The sequence below is a fragment of the Talaromyces rugulosus genome, chromosome III, assembly GCF_013368755.1.
Source record: "Talaromyces rugulosus chromosome III, complete sequence".
Taxonomy (NCBI): Eukaryota; Fungi; Ascomycota; class Eurotiomycetes; order Eurotiales; family Trichocomaceae; genus Talaromyces; species Talaromyces rugulosus.
The window spans coordinates 2,320,725-2,347,889 of record NC_049563.1 but is presented as its reverse complement, the minus strand read 5'-3'; the positions used below and the strand labels follow the sequence as shown (position 1 = coordinate 2,347,889).

Genomic DNA, 27,165 nt, shown 5'->3' with positions numbered 1-27,165 from the left:
GCAGTGATAATGAGAAAGCGAAAGAAAAATGCTTCAAATGGCGTATCTTTATAATGATGATACTGGTGATAGAAAACTAACATTTGGAGAATGTGCAATATATATAATTAAGGTTCACTATAGTCGCTCAAGTAATTATTGAGTTGCATTTGAAGTAAAAGACAACTTCGAAATTAGAACCACCTTTGTTAGCGGATTTGGGACATTAAATAGCCATATATTCAATGTCAAGACTTTAAATGCATTATTAATGGAGAAAAGTGCGATATTTGAGTGTCAATAATATATCAATTGATACCAGTCATGACTAGTATCAATTGGTTGACAGCCCCTCCAGATCAACATGCCATGTTCATTGATAAGATGTAGTAGAATTTCAAATGTTCCAAAAAATCTAGTTCTAATTTTTTTTTCCCATGTTCCAGATTATTCCTCGTTTAATGATACCCTTTTGGGATTTCTTTTTCTTCTTCAGAGCTATGTCAGCCCTAGCGCCCATACGGGCCAATGGGATCGACATCATTTCACGATGTTGGTGTAGATGACGTCTACCAGTTGATGTTAACGATTCAGCTTTGTTGGATATGACTTTTTTTTTCTGGCACGAACCATTCGGACCGTATCCGGTTTTACGGCGGTATTCACCTCACCCGATGTTTCGGGCAGTATTTTTTCAGCTGTACGCTAACGGTATCACTTGCACATGTGGTTTTGAGACCCATACGGATCATTGATGACAGTCATTCTCGTAGGTAGATGACGAATAAAAGGCTGTATGTGTAAATTTTAGTAGTATATATATTGCGCTTCCAACTCATCAATTTCTCTCAACCAGCTCAATCTTTCTAAATCCGTCGACTAAAATCCTTTGTCAAGAAATAAAACAAAATCGTAAACTTTCAAAAATGCAGGCTCAACTGGACCATATCAAGCAGCTAGCTTTGACTGCCGAGGGTGATACTCGCCAGCAACTCATGTTTGCTTTGCATGATATAGCATACTCCCTGGAGGACTCCAATGCTACAATTCACAGGTTGGGATATTTGGTAAGTGACTTGAGTTCGGGATATTAATAAAATCGCTAATATAAGCCCAAAAAGCACCTGCAAACTGCCGCTGTGAAAACAGGCTTTGACTTGGGACTCTTCACGTTCCTGACTGGAGCCGGAGATAGCGTGACGTTGGAGACTATTGTGCAGAAAACAGGAGCGGACGTCAAACTTTTGAGTATGGTCCAATCTTTTGTGTCTGTTGTATTGGGTTGTTAGCTGACTCTAGGTCAACAGCTCGCTTGCTGAGCTATTTGAGCTCGGTAGATATAATCAAGCAGGTGTCGTTGACGCAGTATGCGGCCAATCAAGTTACCAAGAATCTTGCCGAAAAAGTCTCAGAAGCAGGGATATCGCACTGGTAGGATATATTTCCCCCCTTGACCTGAAATTACTGTCTGGCTTATGGCTTGATAGCTTCGAGACAATCGGGCCGCAATACCAGGCACTTCCTGGCTTCTTAGCAAAGGTCGGCTACAAATACCCCGAAAACGAGTTGCATACAGTCTTTCAGGATGCTTGGAAGACAGACATGCATGCATTTGCTTGGTTTGAAAACCACCCAGAGAACCTCAAACATTTCAACGACTACATGGCCTTGCGCCGTGGGCCGGAGCTATCTTGGCTGTCTGTGTACCCAATCCGCGAAGAGGCAGCAGGATGGGAGGCAGAAAAGCCGCTGTATGTAAACATTGGCGGAGGCATTGGCCATCAGTGTGCACAGTTTGTCGATCGGTATCCGGACGTTCCCGGCCGGGTTATTCTGCAGGATATGCCACATTCTATTGAGAAAGCACTGCCTACCCCTGGAGTTGAAGCAGTTGTGCATAATTTCTTTGACCCACAACCAGTGAAGGGTCAGTATATTCTTCACTTTCATTGACTGAATACTGTGTACTAATGATATTTCCCCATAAAACAGGTGCCAAATTCTACTATACTCGTGGAGTTCTCCATAACCACCCTGACTACAAAGTGAAGCAGTTGCTGCAAAACACTAAATCTGCGATGACTCCTGACTCCGTTATGTTGCTCGACGAGATGATCCTGCCCGAAGAAGGAGTAAACTCGTACGCAGCATGCATGGATTTGTCCATGATGGCTGCATTTGCCGGCATGGAACGCAGCGAGTCCCAGTGGCGCGAGATACTCTCCAGCGTCGGACTCAAATTGGTCAAGACATACGTGTATAATCCTCACAACTATGAAGGGGTGATGGATGTTCGGTTGGCATGATTGTGAGATACACTGGTACATGTATTTAAAGATAGATATTTTGTTCTACGTGGAATATATAGAAATCTATCGAAATCTGGCTTCTTGATTTCATTCAGCGTCAAGTAATACGGTTTTTTGCCGGACATGGGGGCTGGGTTGACCAATCTGCCGTTGACCAACCTGCCGATGGCTGGGCTTTCTGGTTCCAATGTTAGTGGTTAATTTTAGCGCTTGTGATACATCAATAGATGTATCGTACTAGGTTAACTCACTAGTTGACCAATGTCTTTCTAGCTACCAGTCATGTCAATAATAGTTAACTTGATGCAACATTTGAAAAATGTATATAGTAAAACCAAACATTTGTGCTGCATTTCTGATTATAGAACTACATATAGCATACAGTAATAGAACAAAAATAAAAAAACAATTTAAACACCTCTTTCCCTCAACGCAACACGCAACGTTTTCGCAAATTCAATGATGTGATCGGCCCCAATCATTGTGTAGTGAGAACCGCCAACTGAGTGAAATCTTGCCTCTGTTCTTGAAAAGTCAACCCATTTGCTGAGATGATTATTGAGCCAGTCTTCTCTTGACTTGGCGGCCATCTTCAACGGTATACAATGGAAAATGTCAATCGAGTTGACTGATCCCGAAGGTTCATATGTGGTTGCCACACTCTGCAAGCCGTATGCCAGGTCAGCCCAATTTGACAGCGAGCGCTCATTAAGGCCCAACTCGGTCATACGGCCTGTATCTGCGATTGCCAGTAGTTTGGGAATGGCTTCGCCTCGTGAAATTTGCGGAATCGTCTCGTCCAAATCTTCGACGACGCTCTCTGTGACCAGGTCCAGAAAATTCATAAGATGCAGGAGACAAGAGTTCCAAGTAAGTTGGCGCATGCGTGATTTGATATGAGGAGGGAGGTTAAAACTACCCAAGAATCCGATTTCATCGCCGTTGCTTTCTAGCTTCTTGCTGATTTCAAAGGCCAACATGGCCCCATAACTGTACCCTGCAATTGCATACGGACCCTGGGGCTGGACTCTTTTGATTGCGTCAAAGTAAGTGGCAACGATCTCAGAGATATTTGCAAAGTGATCCTCGCCGGCCTCAAATCCGCGTGCCCGGAGAGCATATACTGGGCGGTCGTCTATTTCTTTTGATAGGCCGAGGAACACGAGTACCTCCCCGACTCCTGGGTGCACAAGCCAAAGCGGTAGATTGGCGCCCTTGGAGCGAAGAGTCATCACCGGGTTGTATGTGCTTCTAGTACAGGGGTCCGACTCTCGCAAAGCCACGGCCAACTCGCCCACGGTCGGACTTTTCATGAATTTGATTATGGGAATATCGACGTCTAATCGTTCACTTATTCGTTTCTTCAATCGGATGAGATCCATTGAGGTCATTCCTAGATCGAAGAATGGCGTATTCAGTCCAATATTACCCGGTTCTATCCCTAAGCACCCGGTAACATCTTCTAAGAGAAGTACTTCGAACGAGCATTTAGCCTGAATGATGTTTTGCTTTCTTAATATCTTGAGACGGTGTTCGTATGACTCGATATTATTAGTAAAAGTGCCACTTTCGAGTAATTTTCTCATTCGTACTCTCGAAACTTTCCCTAGACTAGAGGCGGAAAGAGAAGCTATTTCCAGCGCGAAAACCTGTGGTCTGGCGCCTGTAGATAATATGGTTGCCTGTAAAATGGTATCGTGTATGTATATAAAGTCCTGGTCCTGCAGAATTGGTTCTTTTGGCACGTACGCGACTGCGACGTGCTCAGTGTGTAAACCTGCTGGCCTGAACGAGAAAGCCATGAGACGGCGAAGTTGGGAATGAAGATTTTGTAGAAGAGATGCTTCTAAATCTTCACAGTTATACTTTACGCCGTTGATGTTCATGACATCGGTAATTCTGCCAACGATATAGAGATTGCCTATAGAATCGGTAGAGGCCAAATCCCCTGTTCGAAAACCAACCATCCGCTATCAAAGCCTCTTCTGTGGCTTTTTTGTTGCGATAATACCCGCTGAAACACCACATCGCCTCTGACTTCGAGGAGTCCTACGCTGTCCGAAGAGGAGGGGTTTGTGTTGGGACTTTGCACGCGCATTTCAATTCCCTCCATACATCTGCCCACTGATGTAAAAGTGCTTCCGATTTTGATATCGTATGCTGGACAGTCCAAATTAAAGATGGCCCCAGCACATGTTTCAGTCATTCCGAACCCGGGAGTTATGACATTACGAGGAGCACCATGCGCTGCAAACAGCTCACTCGCTGCGACGCATGTCCTGACATCGTTTGCTTCACCGCCAGAGGCTAGGACGGTTAGATGACTTAGGTCCCACGTTGTTGTTATTGGTTGCCTGTTCTCTGCCTCGAGAGTGGACACCAAACTGGCCAAGAAAGAATTGGGCGCAAAGGAGCGGCAAACCTGATGGAAGCTCAGGAGGTCGAGAAATCTGAGAGGTGAGGCGACAATATCACTTGCTTGGATATGAATCTGATCAACCCCAAGGAACAGGGCCTGGATGTGTATTTCAACCAGGCTTGCTACATGGTCGAGTCCGATCCAGTTCAAAAACGGCTTGTTGGCCGGTAGTTGGCGTACCGAAGCTTTCCCTGCCACTGCTGATATTATCTGAGTATAAGATAGACAAACAGCTTTGGGATTTCCGGTACTACCCGAAGTCATCATGAGCAAGGCGGGGCCACTGGTCTCTGGATCCATGCAAGTGTGGCATAGTGATTCAGTAGGTGATTGTTCACGAAGGCTTTCGAGAGTATAAATTTTGACATTGTGGTTATCATGGATAAAATAGGGCCTCAATTCATCTCTTGTAATACAGATGGGACCACTGAATAGCTCGAACAAGTGCTGAATGTGTTTCTTCCTCTGCTCTTCGATGTTACTGAGCGGCGGCAATGGTACTGGTATACATCCAGCAAGCACGACAGCCCAAAACCAAAGCAGAAAATCTTCATGGTTGTCTAGTCGAAGGAGAACGGGTGATTCTGTGTTAAAGCCTTGCTGAGATCGGAGGATGTCGGCATTCTGCTGTGCTTGCATGTATAAGCTGTTGTAACTAATATCCACTGGCATGGAGAACACTCCGGGGCCGTATATAATAAGACGACCTGCTGGAAATACCCTAGCTGTCTTCTGCAATAGTCCTGCAAGGATATTGGATGACATGGCTCCACTGAATAAAAATAAAAAGAATTCGAATATGAGCTATCGATAAGTGATGCATAGGTACATAGGAAGGAAGCACGGAATGACGCGCTATACAGGTCAATTGATCAGTATTTATAGGCCTAGAGAAGCCAGTTCCATAGTCAAGTCTATTTTCAGCCTTGAGTTTCATGAAAAACCGAAATATTCATACTTTTGTGTAAGCAATGACCATGGCATATCTTGGTTGACAGTATCCAACACTTCGGGGCTGCATACGTAATATGTGACTCGGTAGCACTTATCCCACGAATCGTATTAATAGAACACGTAGTGGGCTACACGCTACGAATGAACCGTACTTTTACTTTCTGTCTCTATTTCTTTCTATTGGGCTAGGATGCTAACTACTGCAGATTCTCGAATTGTGGATAGCTGGATCACGCACGTCATATCGCAGACACCGCGAGGAATTCTTTGCCAATTCCGGAAATGTGTGCTGACAGGCATCAATCAGATCTTACAGGTGGTTTACCAATGACTCATTACTGAAGGTTATCGTTGTGGCTAGGGGAAGCATGATGCAGGCTTGATTATGTCCCAGACCATCAACGTGCTCAAGTGGAATTGGATCTCGAGAACACCGGCCGTCTTAGTATAGGTGGTAGCCAGGATTTCGATAACTATTCTGCTCATCAAGATATTCAGACTCCATGTTTGGTTCAAATAGTTTCTCATTTTCTGTACCGGATTCCAAAATGTTGTCACCTTTCTAGATCTAGTTTTCGTATAGGTTCGGTTTTCGCCGGTACAGGAACCGTGGAACCCAATGGTTGCCACTTCTTATCCATAGTATACTAAGGTTCAGCAAGAGAGAGGATATACGACAAACATTGGACAGTGTAGGTGATTGTTGGTTCCGAAATATGAGCAATTGGACGTGACTAACCAACACATATAGCGCCATTTGCCTTCTCGGGCTTGTATTACATGCTGCTTTCATCGCTAACACCCTGGAAGCTAAAAACGCCCACGCGTCGCAAGGCTAGAATCATTCTGCTGGTGGGGCTTTCTCTTTTTCATGAAATCCATCACGGCGCAATCTAGCACCGGCGCCTATAACTATTCTCTGGTGTGGGATCTAGCAGTCACTTGTCATCATCATGGGTTGTATCTCGCTATTGCGTGTAGTGTTGACTATGTTTACCACCAGTGATGGGCCCGAACGCAGTCATCATCATACCACGGCGCATCTGCAGGGCGGCGATGCAGAAGAGCCGCAGCGATTTCCGCCACAATCACGCAGGGGATCCATAGATCTGGACTTTACATAACGAAACCATGGGAAACTGTGGAACTGTGGGACACAAGGCATACAGGAGACCATATGATATGCCCCGAATGTAGTTATACCATGCGATTCTAGCCAAGCACGGGTGTCAGCCGTCCAGCCTTAAAATCGCATCCGGATCAAAAGCCGCCTTAGCTGACTCTGCAGGAACCAAAGAGCCCCAAAAAAGATTGCAGATTTAAAGGCGTTTTGTGCAGCGAGGATAACATCATCGTAGTCGTACCAGCGGTGATAATACCGGCATGATCGTCATCTTTTAATCGCCGCCACTGCCGTCGCCTAGTTGTAGTAGCAAATCAGAGTGCTTTGAATCTTCCAATTTTAGTTCAATCTTACTAGCACGTTACAAATGTTGACAAGAAGCGTCTGTGAGACATATGTACGTGCGATGGTTGGGGCGGGGAATGTACAATCTACCTTTGAACCTTTCCTTTTCCAACCACTTATGATAATAGAAACGTAGCAAACCTAAAATAAATAAAAGTAAAATATTTGCCAGCTGGCGCACCCAACCGTGTCAGCCAGCGCTGATTGTTTTAGAGCTGCAGTCTCTATTTATTTTCCACGACTAATCAATGTCGCTAGCTACTTTGATTAGAAGAATCCATCCTTATACCACATATGCATTAATGCGGGGGACGCATCATTTACGAGGGAACTCTCCTTCAAATGGTTTTTTATTGGACGAATTAAACGTTAAAAACTCAAATATAGACGGATTTAATGTCGTTTCTCTTTAGCCTATTTTTTTTAAAATTGGCCAAATCGGGAAAGTCTTTCGATGGATTATGCATTACAATACCATATGGGCTAAGCTAGCGTGTAGTATAATATCAGCCAATAGGTATTCACCATTCGTTGTACCCCACCTGAGGATATAATTGATAGTCAAACTCGGAGCAAAACACATGTATTAATGCTGGCCCCTTTGTTGTGCCGTTGGTTTCGGCGGTTGTAAACGCCGGTACGTGTGTTTATAAAGGACAGAAAACCAACACTAACATCAGTCAGAAATCTACCAGATGACTTTGCTGTAAATAACCGGAAGCATTACATACCCATATGCATATTCTTCGTTGGCCTATCAATTAACTTTGCTGTAAGTTGAATAACAGAAGGAGGAGGAAATGACGTCCAACACTACATCATCACGAATCGCGGAGCTCGCCGGAATCATAAGCAATGCTGTGAGCAAGATTCAAGGAGTACTCACCGAAAAAGGCCTTCCCCAGCCTTCTTTTGATGAGGATTCAAAGTATGTACTACCGGCAGAAGCGCCTGTAGTAGAAGCCCAGGGTCAAGCTCTTGATGCCGCCGGGGAGCTTTACGACCTCCTTCTTGATCCATTCACGCTGCTTTTCAGGCATGGCGGGGTAGGTGACACTTTTTTTTCATCTGAAAAGACTAAATGATGATTGTGTGTGCAACCCTTGACTAAAATGTTAATGCACACATGTATAGCACAATAACATGGTTTGTCAACAAGTCATTACCCGATTCAGAATTGCCGATCAAGTTCCGCCAGGAGGTCAACGTTCGTTTGGTGAAATTGCCAAATCAATCGACCTCAATGAGCAGTCAGTGACTCGTGTCCTTCGACATGCCATGACCATGAGGATCTTTTGTGAGCCCACTCCGGGTATGGTAGCACATACCAACATCTCGAAGCTGCTTCAAACGCGGCATGTGCATGACTGGATGACGGTTGCAATCGAAGAGATGTGGCCCGCGGCGATGAAGGTAAGTATGATATATTTATTATCATTTCCTGACACACGGTGTTCGTTTTTCTTGCTGATTGGTGAGACTTGTAGACGGTTGATGCCATGCAAAAATGGCCGGGCTCTCAAGAGCCGAATGAAACGGTAAGATGGATTGATGTTCTAGCATGTCCTATCCAGTTAATGCAAATAGTAGGCCTTCACACTTTCAAACAACACTACTGTATCCATCTATGATATGATGGCCGCAAACCCTCAACGAGCACAACGTTTTGGCGGGGCCATGGTAGCCTACGCATCCAGTCCAAGTGTCGACATTGCTCATCTCATCGATTCTTACGACTGGGCTAGTCTGGGCGACGCGGCACAGGTCATTGACATTGGAGGTGGGACTGGTGCGGTGGCCAAGCAGCTCGCCGAGCAGTTTTCTGGTCTGCAGGTATTGGTGCAAGATATTGCCCCAGTGGTGGATGGTGCCGAGGCCGATATTCCAGCAACTCTGAAAGATCGCGTCAAGTTCATGGCCCATGACTTGTTTTCACCACAAGAAATCTCGGCCGATGTCTATGTCTTACGCTGGGTGCTGCATAACTGGGCCGATAAATATGCCATCATGATCCTCAGGGCGCTCGTTCCAATACTCAAATCCGGGATGAGGATCCTGATCAATGAGATGTGCATGCCCGAACCGGGTACTGTGGCACTATCTCGAGAGAAGGACTTGAGGTAAGCTCGTTGACAAATTGTTGATTGATTCTTGTAGCTTACTATTAACGTTAATCTGATCAGAGCCATGGACTTGGACATGGGAGCTGTGTTTAATTCTCACGAACGAAACATTGGGCAATGGCGAAACCTGCTTGCTGAAGCTGATCCTCGCTTCGAGCTCAGAAGTGTAATTCAGCCACCGGGGTCGATCCTGGCTATCATTGAAGTTGATTGGGATGTGCTCTGCAGTCCACTGGGCAATCAATAGAGGGAGGAAAGTCAGCTCAAGTCGCTTGGGTTTAGTTGAGTCGGTGGTCTTGAGAGAAATTGGTAGAGTAGTCGTTGAGTTAAGGTACATAAATCAACGCTATCTACAGTGAATCACGTGGGAGCATACATAGGCTCCTGCCTCGTAGCTCCAACCATCGTTGCTCCATCTTTTTTCCTCTTCGTTAATCGTGCTCTCATTCCACACATTGTTCAAGAAAGAGGCACGAGAATTCCGAGTTTGCCACTATTCAACCTTACCATTGGCCATGTGTGAAGCTACTTGCCAAAACATCAACAAAAAGATGATGGTCACATATACTCTGTCTATGCAACGTCTCTATATCAAAGATCTGCCTACCTTATAAACTGAAAGTCTTTTAGTGGGAGAACATATACAAAATCCAAGCCTATGAACACTGTTCACTTTCCGAAGAATTTGGACCCGCTAAGAACCAGCTGGTAGAAGCGTTTAGAGACATGTTGAGAATGAATTCTACATATGCTTCTTCGAACCAAATGGTTCCAGTGTAGAAGAACGCTAGAGACTAGTTTTGTCTATTGTGCTAGGGAGGTATCGATAAAGGGTCAAGATATTTTTACGGATGACTATCCCGAGATCCAATTAAGTGACATGTAGATTCTGTTTAGCAAACTGACAGCCATGCTAGATTATTGGAGAAACACTCGGATCTCCGACTGCAGCTTTGGTTGAATGCCATTGGAGAGTAAGACTCTGCATACACTGGGTCTATTCACAAGCATTGACCTCATCTGGTGAACCGATCAAACCAAATAGTAAGTTCTCTATACCCTTTCTGTACTGCATACAAATTAATATTATGTATAGCTGCTGCCAGCGACCTACGTAGTCAATAGCCACCCTCCCAATCTGGACACTTGCATTATTTCCTGCATATCGACGATCACCGCCATTCGCCAAATCTCCGAAATGTCAGCCCAACACTGGTCAGAGATAAGGGCCTTACTTGGCTCTCCAGATCAGCACACGCTATGTTTTGTATATAGGATTTTCTTTTTAGGCGTACGCCAAGATGGTGGGGGAGTCAGAAAATTATTTCTCGTTTGAGTCGTTGTCCACCCCTCTGGCGCCGTCTGATAGGATATGCAAGCTCCTAAGGCTGCAAGGCGTTAGCGAAAATGATTTTCGCTGTCAATTGGCGCACTCCTGAATCCTTTTGATGCGGGAAACGCGGGTGCTAAACAATAATACCGATGAGACGATGACACGAACTTGCAACGTTGGCTGCGTGCTGCCCCGCAATATCAATATTTTGTGTGTGAAAAATAAAAATAAAAAATTAGAGAGAAAAAAAGATAAGATAAAAAAATAGCTAAATATTTGGATAAGAGAATGCTATGGATGCCCAGCAAAACCATGCATTCCACTGCCCAACGCCGCGCTATGTGACAAGATTGATTTCCCGTGCCCGATTCGTATGCGCTCAATGTAATATGTACTATATACAGTCGTAAAAAAAAAAAAAAAAAAAACCGGAATGGGGAAGATAAAGTGTAAATGCCGAGATAAGATAATAGAAAGAAAAGAAAAGGCTGCAGGTTTACTGCGTGTACTCGATGGATATCCCAATCCACCGTTGAGGAATGGCCGACTCCTCGTAGTTCTCATTCTCGCTGTCAGGCACAATACGTAAACCTTTGCGCGGAGGTAGCCAGATCTTCGCTCTCGTAGGGATGTCGTCGCGCAGTTTGCCACGGCGCCGCATGTTCATCTCCAGGACTACCATGCGCAGGAAATCGCTATTTTCCCTTGGCTCTCGCTGACGGGACGAGGGGACTTCCGGATCGAAGAGGACAGCTTGTTGGCTGTTGTCTCCGCCTGCGCTGGATCGGTCGCGCTTGGAAGAATGTCCTGATCGATTGTAGGTTTGCATCTGAATCGATGCAGGCGTATTGTTCAAGTCTCGGTTGACTTCCTGTCGAGGCTCGTTGTAGACATACATTTCGGCCGGAGACAATGTAATTGGGTTGAGATAACGACGTAGAGCTGGCGACGGGGGCTCGTTCATGGGGAGTGGGCGTCGATCGTCGGTTAACTCGGGCGTGATTGAAAAGAGAGACCGCGTCAAAAAGTCATCTGGTTGGACAGAGGGCGTTGTGAAATTTGACACGGACTGAGCTGCCGATTTAATGGCCCTCAGCGAGGCAGTTAGGTTGGATTTGAAGGTGGAACCTAGTCGAGGAAATGTTCGGAACGAGCGGCTTTTCGTTAATGGAGTAGGGGTGGTTTCCGAAGACTCAAAACACGAGTCAAAGGAGTCCAGCTCGGTTTCTAAAAGAGGATGATCGGTGGCACATTCCTGCGGAGGGGAAAGCTGTTTCCGTCTATCAGGAGCCCTTCGGTGGATTGATGAGGACGGTGTGGTCGGGCTTGAGGTAATCAATGAGTTCAAGTCATTATCGAGGGAAGGCATAGAGTCAGATGATTCCGAACGGACTGACAAGGGCCTCTGGTGCCCTGTATGGCTGGAAGCGTCCGTCTGATGAAATCCCTCGCCCGGCGGGCTTAGCAAAGAATCGAGCGGCGAACTCACAGAGGCATCTAGACTGGAGGAATCATCTCGCAATCGGACACCTTCCATGAGAAGCCGACTGAAATCCTCTACATGATTGCCTGGAGGGAGCTTGCGCGGATGTCGGACGCTTCTGCTTCTTCGAGGGATGGATGTTGTCTCGAGAAGCGTGGCTAGCGACGACGGCAAGTTGTTGTCTGGCGTCTGTCCAGAAGGGGATATTCGTGCCGAAGCCGAATTCCTCCTAGCATTTCGCGTAGCTCTCGAGTTGAGATACGGATTGTCAGAGGTATGTTTTGGTGGAATCACGACCGGGTTGGTGTGAACGATCTCGGCCGGAGCGGTGGTCACGGGGACGGGTTCGTTGACAAATGGAGGCGCACGGGTCCTTTTATTAGGCAGCGTGGATCGGGGAAGCCTCTCGTCCGGCATGAGAGAACTTTTGTGATATGTTGACGAGGAGAATAGAAAGGATCTGGGCACCATCATGTTGCATACTCGGAGATCGGACACGGCGTTGATAGCATGCTAGCTCCCGAAGACGCACTTTGATCGAGTTTCTGCACGAGGAACATGAGAGGACGTGGTGGAGACGGAAGGTGTTACGTCCTCTGAGAAGTCGGACGTGTGACAGGCTGCAGCGAGACTGGTAGGTGTGTTGCGCACAGGATAGTCTGGACAGATAGGAATGAGTCGGGGCGAGTTGGTTGTTGGATGATGGGGCACGCGACTGGCGACAGACGATGCGATGGGCGATGGGCGTAGGGTAGCGGTTGATGCAGCCGGCACAGAGACGTGTGCAGGGTCGATAGACGAGCGTCGAAGAGGAGCAGCAGCAGGAGGAGGATAGATATATTGTGGGTGTCTGGTGTAGCGATAAAGCAAAATAATCATGCATGGGTGGAGGCCACAGATAAGGAGCGCGCATGTTAGGCTCGGCCGGCAGCCCGCCCCGGGGCCCGCCGCAGTCAACGTCAGGCCGCAGCAATACACCCCGTACCATTGGCTGTAATTTATTTCCGGGCTCTGAGTCGTCGTCACCTGACACTAAATCCTTCATCGATCGTCGCTGTGTGAGTGTGTGCTGGCATTATTATTATTGCTGTTGTTGTTGTTCATATGGCTTATGGACATGGGATAGTCCATATCGCTTAGGGGGGTGTTGCTGTCACACAAAAGACGGTTTATATTGACATTATGTAGATGGTTAATGCGGTCATATTACACGATGTAACAAGCAATCTTACCAAGTCAGCTTCCCCACAGCAGAATGTTTCCATAGAAAAAGAATCATATCAATGATTGTTATCATAATAATCCAACTATAATATTATTAGAATAAGAAGGAAGCATAATAATCCGTATGTTATGGCCTTTACCCGTATACACACGAAAAATGTTATTCCTCTTCTTCAGTACCAATAATTATTATCATTAGTAATGAGGCTTTGGGTACCGTATGGTAAGAATCCCTAATGGGAAGCTCATCCCGCGTGCTGTACTCCGTATCCGCTGTAACGGTGTCAGTCCAGGAGATGAATATGGCTTGTGCTAGCGATGCCCACGCGGTCTTGGCGTAGATCGGCTCTGAAACTGCAAGTGTGAAACCTTTATTTTTATTTTTATTTTTTTATTTTTTCGAGTGGGTACGTAGTATTATTCTGTATGTTTATTTTTCCTGTTCACAGTGTGATGTATTATTATTGTGGCCTTTATCAAAATAAATTACCACCCTGTAGGTACGCCCACTCGGCTACACACAGATGCATTGCATTAGCCCTGACAGATCAGCCATTTGACAGATTTATCTAAAGGCCAAATAGCGGTAAAATGAAAAATAAACGAAAGACTGCACATCCCAACAAATCTTTGACCGCCACCTAGCAAACTCCACATCAAAAAACACCGCTCTGCCGTCTCATGTCGCATATATCACTCGCTAAATGATCGACTAAACGATCGACTAAGCAATGAACCATTCATCCCTCTCTGGACAGTGGACACCGGAAGGATTCCCCGATCCTGCCAATCCCCATACAGTAATGATTATTATTCCACCCGTATTTGTTTCCGTTGCCATTTCAGGCAGGAGAATAACCATTCAACTAAAAAGGTCACGTGTTTTCTTGCTTGAACATTGACAGAGCATCTCATGTATTATTGTTTAATAATATTAAGGATTAAGTTTTACTATTTTTTTTTAGCGCTTTAATCATTACGTAGTGAAGAGAAAATAAAAATAAACCCATTAACAGCTCCGATATAGCCGCGCTGAGTCATCCGCTGCCCGAGATCGCTCGAATCGGTCGCGCAATCAGCGCCAGGCTGAGAACCAATCACCCCGCGAGTCGCCTTGATAGCATTGATAATCACGTCCACCGCAGAGACCGTGACATTCTCCCCCCCTCCCCAACCCCATAGCCATTAATCGCATTCCTTCCAGCGCATTTCGCGATTGAGGCTGAACTTCTCCAGGTGGGCCCGAAGAGACAAGAGCGCGCGGGGCAAAACACCCGCGGCGACAGACTCTCCAAAGACCCATCTCGTTCAGGCCCTCGCGCCTCGGCTGCCTGAGAAGCAGCATGTTATCGTCGCAGTCCTGATCAGCGGAGGACGAGATGGCCGACAGCCGATAACCTGCTTTTTATCTCTCTGTTGAAACGACACACCAAACTTACAGATAATGGGCGACGAATCCGGCTTCGAATGGGACAGTGGGACAAATGCCAAAGACAGTCCAGGAGTAGACCCACAAGGTCGATCAAAAGGAAAGGCAAAGGATGATGGACCGTCTTCGAAACGGCGCTGCGTCAGCTCAGCATGCATCGCATGCCGGAGAAGAAAGTCCAAGGTGAGACAAGCCTCTTTGAAGCATGGAATCGCAGCTAATTCGATGAAACTAGTGTGATGGAAATCTCCCTAGCTGTGCCGCCTGCTCATCAGTCTATCATACCCCATGTACGTGCCGTCTGTTGGTCCTAGTCCTGGCTTGTGGCTTACATTCTTGACAGGTGTATATGACCCAAACTCGGACCACCGTAGGAAAGGCGTCTACAAGAAAGATATCGACAATCTACGAACTAGAAACACTACCTTGCAAACACTCGTCCACGCAATCTTGAATTACGATGAAGAAGACGTCTTTGATCTCGTCCGTCAGATCCGGTCCTGCGACAACTTGGAAGACGTCGCCGAGTCGGTGACTGCCCAGGAACGAGGTCTTTCCAGCAAGATCAAGGCATCTCAATCGAACCCACCTATCGAAGAAGACTATGAGGCGGACCAGTTTGAATCCGAGCTTTCCGGCCGGATGAGTGAGTTGATGCTCGATGGCTCGGTCAAATTTATTGGCGGCACATCCAATCTCCTATATCTCCCGCCCGATTCAAACTCGAGCGAATCAATTTCTTTACGAAATGATGAACAGTTTTCCGTCGTGCAATGGACGCGCGTCACAAACGATGAAAGACTGGTCGAACATCTCATAACAATGTACTTCACCTGGCATTATGCATACTTTACCACTTTATCAAAGTCCCTTTTCTACCGAGACTATCGCCGTGGCCATTCCAGTCAATACTGCTCATCTCTACTGGTCAACACAATGCTAGCCCTGGGCTGCCACTTCAGTTCTTGGCCAGGGGCGCGAGAAAACCCCACTGATTCGGCAACCGCCGGTGATCACTTCTTTAAAGAAGCTAAACGGCTAATTCTCGAGGATGATGAACATGAAAAGGCCAAACTCTGCACAGTGCAAGCGCTCGCTTTGATGTCCGTTCGAGAAGCCGGCTGCGGCCGTGAAGGTAAAGGTTGGGTTTATAGCGGCATGAGTTTTCGAATGGTGTATGATTTGGGTCTTAACGTCGATGCTACCAGTCTTGGTATCAATAAACTGGCCGAAGAAGACGTCGACGCGAGGAGAGTTACTTTTTGGGGTTGTTTCCTCTTCGATAAGTACGTATTAGTGTTTCTTATGCTACGATGGATTTTATTACTAACAGTGATTGCAGGTGTTGGTCTAATTACCTTGGTCGCCAGCCGCAGTTATCACTTAACAATATAACGGTGCCAAAATTTGAGGTATACCCATCCGAAGATGCAGAGTCATGGATCTTTTTCACGGATTCAGGTGCTAGTCGAGAGCACGCACAGCCAGCGCGCACCCGAGCTGTAGCACTACAGATTTCCAAGCTGTGCGAAATCAGCAATGACCTACTTAAATTCTTTTATGATCTCGCTCCTACGGAAAAGCAGCCGTCACGCCAGGCAGAGCTCAAAAAGCTTAGCGATGTTCATACTAGGCTCGAGGCCTGGAAGAAGAATCTCCCTACGGAACTGGAGCCAAAAGACGGGCAGCTTCCCCCGGTCTTGCTCATGCAGTAAGCTGCTTTCTACTATATATATATTTTTATTCTATTTTATGGGTTCACTAACGATCTACTAGCATGTTCTATCAACTACTATTCATTCATCTCTACCGCCCCTTTTTAAAGTACACAAAATCAACATCACCACTACCACAGCACGTCTCACCACGCAGGCTATGCTCACAAGCAGCTGCCGCTATATCCAAGCTTTTGCGCATCTACAAGCGGTCGTATGGTCTTCGCCAGATATGCAATATCGCAGTGTATATAGTTCATTCCGCCTGCACGATTCACTTGTTGAACCTCCCGGAGCGCAACGCCAAGAGAGATCTCATCCATGGGGTGCGGAATCTCGAAGAGATAGCTGAAGGCTGGCTCTGTGCCAGACGAACACTTCGTGTTCTCGATGTGTCTGCCAATAAGTGGCAAATTGAGTTACCCAGCGAAGTTGTGGCGGTTTTTGAGCGAACTCATTCGAAATGGGGTTCTTGGGGCTCTTGGGACAGCGAAACATCGCCGGAAAGCCTAGCAGATACGCCTATGGATGAATCTTCTTTGGCTCTAGCAGATACACAACACCGTCACCAGCAGCAGCAGCAGCGTCAGGCGGTACTGCCAAATGACCAAGCTCCATATCATCATCCAACAGGCGGACCATTTCAGCAACCCGCTTTTTTCCCGAACGTCCCACAAATCCAATCGACAAACGACGGCCGTTCGTTCGATAACTTTAACGCACACATACAGGTGTCGCTTCCAGATCAACAAAACTACCTCGCTGTAAGCCAAGGCTATCCCTCGTTAAACGCAGTCCCAACGACGATGTCGTCAGACAGCAGATGGAATGCAAACAACCACCAGGACGCGTCCTGCAACAACTCCAATAGCAGCAACAGCCCCGTAGCTGTGATCGGAACTCCGCCGATGCCTGTCTTCAATGCACTTCCCGAACACCTAATGGAAGAAAACCAAGACTGGTGGCTTCGCGACCAGAGCGCGCTAGCTCTGGGCTTGGAGAATTGGGGTGAGGGCTGGGCTGGTAATCAATTCGTTGATGTCACAGGGGTATCTGCTGCACAGCAGCGAACTGATAATCCTATGAATTCCATTTCCATGGCAGGAAATCAGAATAACGGCAGGCCGCCAGCCCCCTCACGGGCTCAAGGGAATGCCCGATCAAATTTCAGCGGCTAGTTTGATCATACTGCTCTTTATATTAGAAGTTCTTGATGTATTTGTTGATTATTATTATATACAAAGGACAAACGGATCTCGGCGAATTGAGGTGGATTTATACTCTTTATCTTTTATTTGTTAAATACCCATGTTACTTTTTCAATCGTTTGAGGTGTGCAGGGTTATGTCTAAGTGTCAATTACCAGCGTAAGAGAATCAATCAATTGCAGACATTTTCATATCACTCGTTGATATCCTCACAACTATTTCAATGTGTAATTACTCTTCAGCGCAATAAGAATATACGAATAAGAATGCGATATTAAACTCCTTTTTGTCCGGCTAGACAAAACAAATGCACCAAATGTCATAAAAGAAAGAGAGAAGAAGAAAAAAACCGAACAAATCGAAAAAATATATGGTATCACTGAACGATACAGTTAGTTTATAAAATTTCCACAATATAAAAAAGGTAAAAAGGAAAACTTACCAGAAAATAATCGGCAACCGGCTTCTTCGCCGGCATTCCCCTGGTATCTTGAGCAGCCGCTTCAAAAACTCTGTATCGTCTCCCTGGACCCAAAATCTGTTGATGTGTGTTTCTTCGTAAAATGCCGCCGCCTGCACGGCTGAGGTCGCCATTGCTTCGCGCAACCGTGCCTCCATTGCTGGCGTCTTCGCCGAGTTCCAGGATGGCAGCAACGTTACCGCAGCGGTAGCAGTAGTTTGGCGCTGACCAGACCGTCACAATGCCGCCGTCAAACATTTCCTTGTAGCCTTCCATGACGAGCTGGTGTGCGCGAGCGATCAGAGACAAATCGTTTTTGTGGTTGAAGTGCTTGACAATATCGCCGCCGAACAGGAACCCGGCGCCTCGTGGGCTGAGCCCCCAGCCCTCGATCTCGTCTGGGTCAGACCAAAGGAGATCGCACATGGGGCCTTCGTGGGGCACTTCTTGTTTCCGGTCGATCAGGCGGATTTTGTCAACCGTGTCAACCAGCGGTGACAGTCCGCCGTGGACGCACAAGACAGCACCCGTAGAAGAACCCAAGCTGCCGGAGCTGTGTCCTGAAGCGCCGGTGCCAGCCGGTCCCGGCCTGGATGGGGTGTCTCCAGGGGCAGCGGATATATCTCTTGGAGGGGAAATGTCTCGCGCGTCGTTGGAGGCGTCGGACGACGATCGGTATCGAGTTCGGTAGGACATTGACGTGACCTCGCCCTTGGAATTGAGCACTTCGGTTTCCAGCTCTGCGTCCATTTGCACCTCTTCGCTGCGACTTGTCGCTTCCAGTTCTGAGCTTGCGCCGAGCACCAGCGCGCCCAGGGCAAGGTAATCAAATACCTCGCAGCAATAACGCCATACATTCGCGCTTCCGTATTTTCGGATACACTCATCATAAAAGCCGTAAACAGTCGTTATCTGTCTCGATTCGTGGTTTCCTCGTATCAGGGTTATGCGATCCGGGTATCTAACTTTGAGACATAGTAGTAAGAGGAAAGATTCGAGAGAGTAGAAGCCTCGGTCGACGAAATCCCCCATGAACAGATAGTTTGTGTCGGGCACATCTCCGCCGACTCTGAACAGCTCCATCAGGTCATGAAACTGGCCGTGTATATCACCGCATATCGTGACTGGCGCATCAACTGAGACCACATTGCCCTCCTCAATAAGAAGCTCTCGTGCCTTGTAGCATAGTTCTCGGACCTGAGCTTCGGGGATCGGTCGACAAGCTCGAAGCTGGGCGATTGCTCTGATGGTTTCCAGTTAGCAATCTGTATTGTTTTCTTATTTTTTTCCCCGGTCTCAGAGATATCAAAAAAAATCTATCCACCATACCTGTCTAGGTCGCTCATGGTGTACGCAAAACGGGAATAGTCTTGCTTTCGCTACACACCGGTGGATAGCAAGTGCGCCGAAATGTGAGCAACGGGGAGGGGCGGGGGGAGCAAGACGCGCCCTTGCGCAGCAAATGAAGCGACACGTAACAGTTCCCCCTATTGGTGATATGCCCAGCTGTGCGTCATGTTTTGAGTTGGGGGGAACTTTACGAGTGATGGAGATAGACAGCTTTGCTTTTATCTACCGGAATTTGGAGGTGGCGCGGGACCTAGTGCTGCTGCTATAGTTAATTGGCTGCCCCTCTAAACTCGATAAGGCGCTCTCCGGAGTCCGCCATTGACCAGAGCTCGCGAATGTGTTTGAAAATAATGCATTTTTATAGGAAGAAGCACGGTGTTTACTATTAATTTTTTTTTAAAAGAAAAATTATATTCCTGTCGGCTTGGGAACGACTTCAAGACTGCGAAGTCACATGAGAAACTAGGTCGCTTTTGGTCTAGTGCCAGTCCCGCAATACGTACCACGTGACTAGCCTAGGCCGTAAACAGCACTAGTGGAAATGCTCTTGGTTGATCCTCACTGACAGCACGGAGAATTCACCGCCAGAGACGAGCTTGTCCTGCAGCGCCAACAGCCCAGCACATGTACAACTAGCTCTCACTGTCTCAGAATCTCTCCTCCCCGAACAATTGAGCGCTATGAATTCCGTTGCGACCGCCAATGCGAGCTACTGATGACGGTACATTCCGCACTATCCCGACCAGCCGATTCTAGCATGGTTATACTCACAATATTCCAGAGCCAACTGCGTCGCGCACTCTACTCCTTCACTGATTGCCATTGAGTACGCAATTACTTTAACCGCCCATCATGCCGCCTATCCTGCACCCCCGATCCCGCTCGACGAGCTCCTTATTCGCTGCGACCATGCTGGCTTCCGTGGTCATTGTTGGTCTTCCACATATCTTTCCTTGTCCAGCCCCTCGCCGAACGTTAGCCGACTCAAACATGGTCATGACTGCGGACGGTCAACAGATAGAGAGACCAAGAAGGCGGAGGAGGAAACCCGTGCCGGAGGGCGACGCACTCCCAAACACAGACGCTATCCAGAAGAGTACACCACCACGATCGACAGATGAGGAAGTGTCAACATTCCTGCAAATGGAAGCAGAGGCCGAATCAATGGCAAAAATTGGACGCGAATGTCCAGTCCCAAAACCCCCAGGAATCATTGGCGAGCTTCTGGGGTTTTCGAATAAGAACACAACAGACCAATCAACCCCCGCTTTTCCGGATCACAACGGTAGCAGCTGAGCGCTATACCTGACATGCTAAAAGAAACTTTTTTTTACGACACATTGCCCAATTGCTGGCGAAACTGAACGCCCATTGTACTGCTCATTTGTATATGTATAGAGGATGGATTTGAGGTTGTACAATAGGAAAATCATGAACTATACCAGAAATTTACGATAATACATACAAAACAAGAGAATACTTCAGGAACACCTAACTTAAAATAATTGGCAGGTTGGTATCAATTGATATGTGGTTGATTGCCCGGGGTCAACAACACCGCTGGGACGGGAGTGGTAATCGCTAGCGCGTGGGCATGTTACCAGCTTTTCCGGACAGCTGTTCGCAACGTCACTTAAGCTTGTCATTAACCAGCTGCGAGGCGATATTGAGAACAGGCTGTAGAGATGGGTGCCTATTCATTTGTACTTGATATCCTGAGCAATCCGAAGCATTCATTATGGATTGCGCCTCTGCTAGTTGCGGCAGATGCTGTTCTCTGCGGCCTGGTCATCCAGAAAATACCCTGTAAGTTGAGCTCCAAAAAACACCCCTCTGCTTTTCAGACTAACAATTAATGACCATGACCTGCAGACACGGAAATCGACTGGACAACGTATATGCAACAAGTCGCCTTGTATCAATCTGGCGAACGTGATTACACCGCGATCAAAGGCGACACCGGACCGCTCGTCTATCCCGCCGCGCACGTTTACGTATACTCATTCCTGTCTGACCTGACAGACGGAGGGCGCGACATTGCCTTTGGACAACTTATCTTCGCCGGTATCTACCTTGCAACGTTAATTATAGTCGTAGCTTGCTACATCCGCGTCGGGGCACCGCCGTACCTTCTACCGCTTCTTGTTCTGTCCAAGCGGCTGCACAGTATCTATGTCTTGAGGTTATTCAACGATGGCATTGCAGCAATGGCTATGTGGTTGTCGATTTTTCTTTTCCAAAGACGCCAATTCAGCGCGGCCGTTACGATTTGGTCGCTGGGAGTGGGCGTCAAGATGTCTTTATTGCTACTCGCTCCAGCGATTGCAGTGATAATAGCTCTATCTGGAGGGATTGGTCTCGCCATACCACTTGCAATCAATGCGATATCCGTACAGGTAAAATATAACACGCCAATTCTATCCAGGAGTTGATTGATTGCTAAACTCCTAAGCAGGGTCTTCTTGGACTACCCTTCCTTCGGGAAAATGCGATTGGTTATCTGTCCCGAGCGTTCGAGCTTACAAGGGAATTTCTTTTCAAGTGGACTGTTAACTGGAGATTCATCGGTGAAGAAACTTTTGTGTCAAAAGCCTTTGCCGTGAATCTCCTAGCTGTGCATGTCTTTTTAGTTCTCGCGTTTATGGCTGGGCGATGGATTAACCCGTCTCGCTGTGAACTAGACTCATTTGCGACCAAGTTCCTCCAAAATCGTCTGCCCAAATCCGTACTGTCGGCTGGGTTCATCACAAAGACATTGCTCACATCGCTAGTGATCGGCATGCTCTGCGCCAGGTCACTCCATTACCAGTTCTTTGCGTATCTCGCTTGGGCCACACCTCTCTTGCTTTGGCAGTCGGGACTGAGCCCGGTAATGATATATGTCGTATGGGCCGTTCAGGAAGTGGCATGGAATGTTTACCCCAGTACCGCAGCCAGTTCTGCTGCTGTTGTGCTCTGTTTAGGAACTCAGGTTGTAGTACCTTTGCTGGATACTCGGTGGAATAACTAATGGACAGCCACCGTCTAGTCCATTTTTTTAGGAAGGGATGACTTGTGTTCACTCGTCCTCGTCTGATGATGGCATCTTGCCTACTCTCGAGTCCTCTTCTTCCGAATCCGATGCGCCGCCATATGATTGCTTGACAAATGCCTTCGGCCTACAAAACAGATCAGTCAGCTTAGTTCAATTGTATATATGTTTGAGAAAGAAAGCGTGTTGAACTGACCAGAAAGCGGCCTTGCGCCAGGCCTTTTCGTCCCCCACAACATTGATAATCTCCCCGTGGAGCTTGTTTTCCCGATCATCTAGCGCTTTTGTGTCGACAACGACATATGATCCTCGTCTCATCCAGATGGTCGATCTGAACCTGGCAGGCAATTCCACCAAGACCACCTGTTTTGAAGGGAATTCTACCGAGTACAGATTGTTCCCTGCCGCTTTGATTACGCGGGCGATTTGGTGTTCCTCAGGCAGCGTTGGTGGGGGGAACAAGGTCTCCTCTGCTGTAGCGAGGACTCTGCGCTTCGGAGGGCCCATAGTGGCTGGGTCCTGGGATTGTGTGTGTTTTGAGGAGGTTTCTGTCGAGGAAGTGTGAAGAGAGAGAATTGGGAGATAGAGCGGGCAATAATAATGCGAAACGCACAAGTTGAAGTTGGTTTTTGTTAAACGGCGGACCTGTAAATTCTTAGTTTTGCCGGGTTCGGCATAGCCCCTCCCGTACTCATCAATGACAGGATGAACCAACAATCGGATATCATCAGGGCGAGACCAGACAAAAATGGCAGAGTCATTCCAGAATTTGATAAATTGAATTATGCTACGATGAAGATACCCTCGCGGTGAAATGATGGAGACTGACTACATACGCTTTTTCGGTTTGGTTTATATGTAACGTGCCTGAACGCCAAAAGGGGATACAGAGCGAATTTATCAAGCCTAATAGTATTCGAAGATTGCTATATATTAAGAGGAAATCCAAATTGATAAAAAAAATTAGATATAATATAAAAAGGGAAGCTTTTTGATGTTCAAATGTTCTCAGGTCAGTTTTCTCTTTTCTGCCAGATCCCGTATTAATCCGGGCAACACCCCGCCATCACTCTCTCTTCCTTGCATACTCTTCCGCATTATCAGACGAAAGCAACATTTGAAACCCTCCAACATGGCTTGTGAACCTGATCCTCGTAACGTTTGCTCTTCTAGCTGCTGCGGTAGCCAGCCCAAGGAGATCAAGCCCGAGAAAGCACTCGATAAGCCCAGTTGCTGCAAAGATAAGCCATCTCCCTGCTGTGATGCCTCTTGCCTTGATCGCATCGCTCTTCGAGAATGCGGTAAAGGACAGGTCAATGCATCTCCAAGTAAGTTCAAGTTACTAGCCTGTTACTAGCTATCTTTGATCACGCCTCCAATCGGCTACATTCACGCCTGACCACCACTGTAGAACTCATGGGCTCCGGTTGCCAAGGTCCCCATGGGAAACCATGCGACCAACACCGTCGTTCTGTGCACGCCAAATATGCGGCCAGCCTCGAAGCTCTGGGTTGTATTTGCCGCGCTTTGATAACCCTTGGGCAAGAATCCTGTTGTGCACCGCTGAGAGGATCTTCGGTTGGTAATGAGCGTCGCTCGACGGAGTCTTTCCGGAGTATTCTGCGTTCTTCTCTTGACTCTTCCTGCGAAAGGGGTATTATCAATACGCGGTTAGATAAATGCTGTAGCCCAAGCCCGAAGGGAAAAGGACAGGCATGCCGGGGCACTGAAAGGGGGAAGGCTGTCAACTCTAGGAGCTGTTGCAGTACACCTGAGACGTCCGCAGTCGTTGAGCTGCAAACTTCTGCTACGAAGGGTGCGTGCAGCGGCACTACGAACTGCTGTGGTAAACCAAAGATCAATGAGTCTTCAACTACCGAGCAATTTTCGTCTTCTGAAAAAGAAAATTGTGGCGGCGGCTGCTGTCCCAGTAAACCTCCTCTTTCTGCATGTGCCGTCGCCAAGGACATGTCTAATGGCCTCACGGAGGTCATTCCGGGCACCGCTATCCCTGACCTCGAAAAGGGCATTGCGATCAAGGAACATGTCATTTTGAGCATATCTGGAATGACCTGCACCGGATGCGAAACCAAGCTTAAGCGTACTTTGGGCACACTGCAGTCAGTCCAGAACCTCAAAACCAGCTTGGTGCTCTCGCGGGCAGAATTCGACCTCAACATCGGCATTCACTCATTTGATGAAGTGTTTAGGCACTTGGAGAAGACTACCGAGTTCAAGTATGCAAGGTTCACGGACCAGGCTTCGGGCGTGGATATTGTCGTCCCTAATGCCTCCGAGTTCATGAAGCAAGAATGGCCTCATGGCGTGACTGAGATGACTCTTTTGGATGAGCAAACCGTGAATGTAGCTTTTGATGCAAAGATCATCGGGGCAAGAGATCTGCTGGAGCACGGCTGGGGTAGACCCCTTCGTCTGGCTGCTCCTCGGGCTGATCCTGCTCTTGTGGCTGGAAACAAGCATGTGCGCCACATGGGATACATGACTATTATGTCCATTGTAATGACAGTACCAGTCTTAGTCCTTGCTTGGGCTCCTCTTCCGGAGAGGGCAATTGCGTATGGCTCTGCGTCTTTGGCATTGGCAACGATTATCCAGGTCGTCATTGCAGGCCCGTTCTACCCGAAGGCATTAAAAGCGTTGGTTTTCTCCAGGATCGTTGAGATGGACCTGCTCATTGTTCTGAGTACGAGCGCTGCCTACATTTTTTCTGTAGTCTCCTTTGGATACCTTGTTGCGGGCCGTCCACTAGCCACTGGTGAATTTTTCGAGACTAGCACTTTGCTCGTCACTTTGATCATGGTTGGTCGCTATGTTGCTGCACTCGCTCGTCAGAAAGCCGTCGAATCCATTTCGCTCCGGTCACTACAGACGCCTACTGCAATTCTAGTGGATGAATCTGGGGCCAATGAAAATGAGATCGATGTCCGACTCCTTCAGTATGGAGACATCTTCAAGGTTATTCCAGACTCCAAGATCCCAACCGATGGGACTGTTATCAGAGGAGCATCTGAGGTTGACGAGTCAATGATTACCGGAGAGTCAATTCCAGTAGTCAAGTCCTCTAAATCCGCCGTCGTTGCAGGATCTGTAAATGTTTCTGGGACGCTGATTGTCAAACTAGCCTGTCTTCCTGGTGATAATACGATCTCTGTCGTTGCAAGGTTGGTCGATCAAGCAAAACTATCCAAGCCGAAGATGCAAAATATGGCGGACCGAGTGGCGAGCTACTTTGTACCTGTTGTAGTCGCTCTGGCTATCATCACGTTTGTGATCTGGATTGCTGTCGGGACTGTGGTGCGAAACCAGTCTGGATCTCGAGCTACTATAGAGGCAATAACATATGCTATCACTGTGCTTATTGTCTCTTGCCCATGTGCTATCGGCCTGGCAGTACCCATGGTAATCGTCATAGCCAGTGGTGTTGCTGCCGAGCGAGGCATTATCTTCAAGTCCGCCGACAGCATCGAGGTGGCATACAAGACTTCCCATGTTGTTTTCGACAAGACCGGAACTCTGACCCAAGGCAAACTCACGGTTGCAGCTGAGCATATAGCTAAAAACACGGAGGATTCCATGTCCCTACTCATCGGTCTAATTGGGAGTAACAAACACCCAATTTCCGCCGCCGTGGCCGCACATCTCAAAGCCAGAGGCATATCAGCGTCTGCTGTCACTGGTACAAAGGTTCTGACGGGCAAAGGCGTAGAAGGCTCTGCACCAGGCCTCATCCTCCGCGCAGGAAACTCCCGGTGGCTCAACCTCTCGTCCAATGTACAAGTCCAAACCGTCCTTGAACGAGGCTACACTGCATTCTGCTTCACAATCAACGACGCCCTTGTGGCCGTCTTTGGCTTAGAAGACTCGCTCCGCCCCGACGCCCTTGAAACCGTGACCAAGCTCCAGGAACGCGATGTATCCGTTCACCTCCTCTCAGGCGACGACGACGGTCCCGTTCACTCCATTGCAAGAGACCTCGGCATTGCAACTGAGAATATCCGCTCTCGCTGCACACCAGCCGACAAGCAATCTTACATCCAAACCCTTGTCACCCCGCCTCATCAATCAGCACACCTGAAGAAGAAGAAACCAACAACCATCTTCATCGGCGACGGCACAAATGACGCTATCGCGCTCGCCACCTCCACAGTCGGCGTACACATGAACCAAGAAACCGGCAGCGACGTTGCCAAATCCGCTGCGGATGTCGTGCTCATGCGTCCCAACCTTATTAGTATCCTGACGATGATCGACATCAGCGAGAAAGCGGTACAGAGAATCAAGTTCAATTTTGGGTGGAGCTTTGTGTATAACTTGTTCGCAATCTTGCTTGGTGCGGGGGCATTTGTGGATGCTAGGATTCCCCCACAGTTTGCAGGCTTGGGTGAGTTGGTTAGTGTTCTGCCTGTAGTTGCTGCGGCGGTGCTTCTGAGATGGGCAAAGGTTTAGATACGAGGGCAGGATAATAGGATCCCGTCTCGTGAGGGATTTGTGTTGGATGGTGGAATATCTTTAAGCCACTGACAGCCATCACCTGCTACAGAATGTAAGTACGTATTAAATAACCAGACGACTTTGTATGGAGAAGCCATAGCCAACTGCTTACGCTGGGGATTCTGTCTTCACGACAGCTAGTATTTATGGGGTCCAAGGGCGGGTTCC

At 47.6% G+C, this 27,165-nt stretch overlaps 9 protein-coding genes across 9 annotated transcripts; 5 read left to right on the top strand and 4 right to left on the bottom strand.

The window, feature by feature from the left end:
* Positions 1–905: 905 nt before the first annotated feature.
* TRUGW13939_05674 (uncharacterized protein) lies at positions 906–2,285 on the top strand (the record flags this gene model as incomplete). Its single annotated transcript, XM_035488834.1, has 5 exons — positions 906–1,046; positions 1,101–1,227; positions 1,287–1,410; positions 1,467–1,906; positions 1,972–2,285. The coding sequence occupies 5 exons, from the start codon at positions 906–908 to the stop codon at positions 2,283–2,285; spliced, it is 1,146 nt and encodes a 381-aa protein (XP_035344727.1).
* Positions 2,286–2,698: 413 nt separating this feature from the next.
* On the bottom strand, positions 2,699–5,472 carry TRUGW13939_05673 (uncharacterized protein; the record flags this gene model as incomplete). Its single annotated transcript, XM_035488833.1, has 2 exons — positions 2,699–4,258; positions 4,300–5,472. The coding sequence occupies 2 exons, from the start codon at positions 5,470–5,472 to the stop codon at positions 2,699–2,701; spliced, it is 2,733 nt and encodes a 910-aa protein (XP_035344726.1).
* Positions 5,473–7,929: 2,457 nt separating this feature from the next.
* TRUGW13939_05672 (uncharacterized protein) lies at positions 7,930–9,499 on the top strand (the record flags this gene model as incomplete). Its single annotated transcript, XM_035488832.1, has 5 exons — positions 7,930–8,175; positions 8,264–8,542; positions 8,617–8,667; positions 8,720–9,249; positions 9,313–9,499. The coding sequence occupies 5 exons, from the start codon at positions 7,930–7,932 to the stop codon at positions 9,497–9,499; spliced, it is 1,293 nt and encodes a 430-aa protein (XP_035344725.1).
* Positions 9,500–11,081: 1,582 nt separating this feature from the next.
* On the bottom strand, positions 11,082–12,947 carry TRUGW13939_05671 (uncharacterized protein; the record flags this gene model as incomplete). The annotated part of the gene is made up of 2 exons (XM_035488831.1): positions 11,082–12,528; positions 12,601–12,947. The coding sequence occupies 2 exons, from the start codon at positions 12,945–12,947 to the stop codon at positions 11,082–11,084; spliced, it is 1,794 nt and encodes a 597-aa protein (XP_035344724.1).
* Positions 12,948–14,736: 1,789 nt separating this feature from the next.
* On the top strand, positions 14,737–17,614 carry TRUGW13939_05670 (uncharacterized protein; the record flags this gene model as incomplete). The annotated part of the gene is made up of 5 exons (XM_035488830.1): positions 14,737–14,904; positions 14,957–15,011; positions 15,065–16,007; positions 16,064–16,432; positions 16,498–17,614. The coding sequence occupies 5 exons, from the start codon at positions 14,737–14,739 to the stop codon at positions 17,612–17,614; spliced, it is 2,652 nt and encodes an 883-aa protein (XP_035344723.1).
* A 406-nt stretch (positions 17,615–18,020) lies between these two features.
* On the bottom strand, positions 18,021–19,450 carry TRUGW13939_05669 (uncharacterized protein; the record flags this gene model as incomplete). Its single annotated transcript, XM_035488829.1, has 3 exons — positions 18,021–18,023; positions 18,087–19,347; positions 19,434–19,450. 3 exons carry the CDS (start codon positions 19,448–19,450, stop codon positions 18,021–18,023), a joined length of 1,281 nt encoding a protein of 426 aa, XP_035344722.1.
* An 856-nt stretch (positions 19,451–20,306) lies between these two features.
* Positions 20,307–22,464, top strand: TRUGW13939_05668 (uncharacterized protein; the record flags this gene model as incomplete). The annotated part of the gene is made up of 4 exons (XM_035488828.1): positions 20,307–20,739; positions 21,138–21,260; positions 21,327–21,850; positions 21,910–22,464. The coding sequence occupies 4 exons, from the start codon at positions 20,307–20,309 to the stop codon at positions 22,462–22,464; spliced, it is 1,635 nt and encodes a 544-aa protein (XP_035344721.1).
* A 48-nt stretch (positions 22,465–22,512) lies between these two features.
* On the bottom strand, positions 22,513–22,992 carry TRUGW13939_05667 (uncharacterized protein; the record flags this gene model as incomplete). The annotated part of the gene is made up of 2 exons (XM_035488827.1): positions 22,513–22,612; positions 22,682–22,992. 2 exons carry the CDS (start codon positions 22,990–22,992, stop codon positions 22,513–22,515), a joined length of 411 nt encoding a protein of 136 aa, XP_035344720.1.
* A 625-nt stretch (positions 22,993–23,617) lies between these two features.
* TRUGW13939_05666 (uncharacterized protein) lies at positions 23,618–26,952 on the top strand (the record flags this gene model as incomplete). Its single annotated transcript, XM_035488826.1, has 2 exons — positions 23,618–23,813; positions 23,897–26,952. The coding sequence occupies 2 exons, from the start codon at positions 23,618–23,620 to the stop codon at positions 26,950–26,952; spliced, it is 3,252 nt and encodes a 1,083-aa protein (XP_035344719.1).
* Between the last annotated feature and the right edge of the window lie 213 nt (positions 26,953–27,165).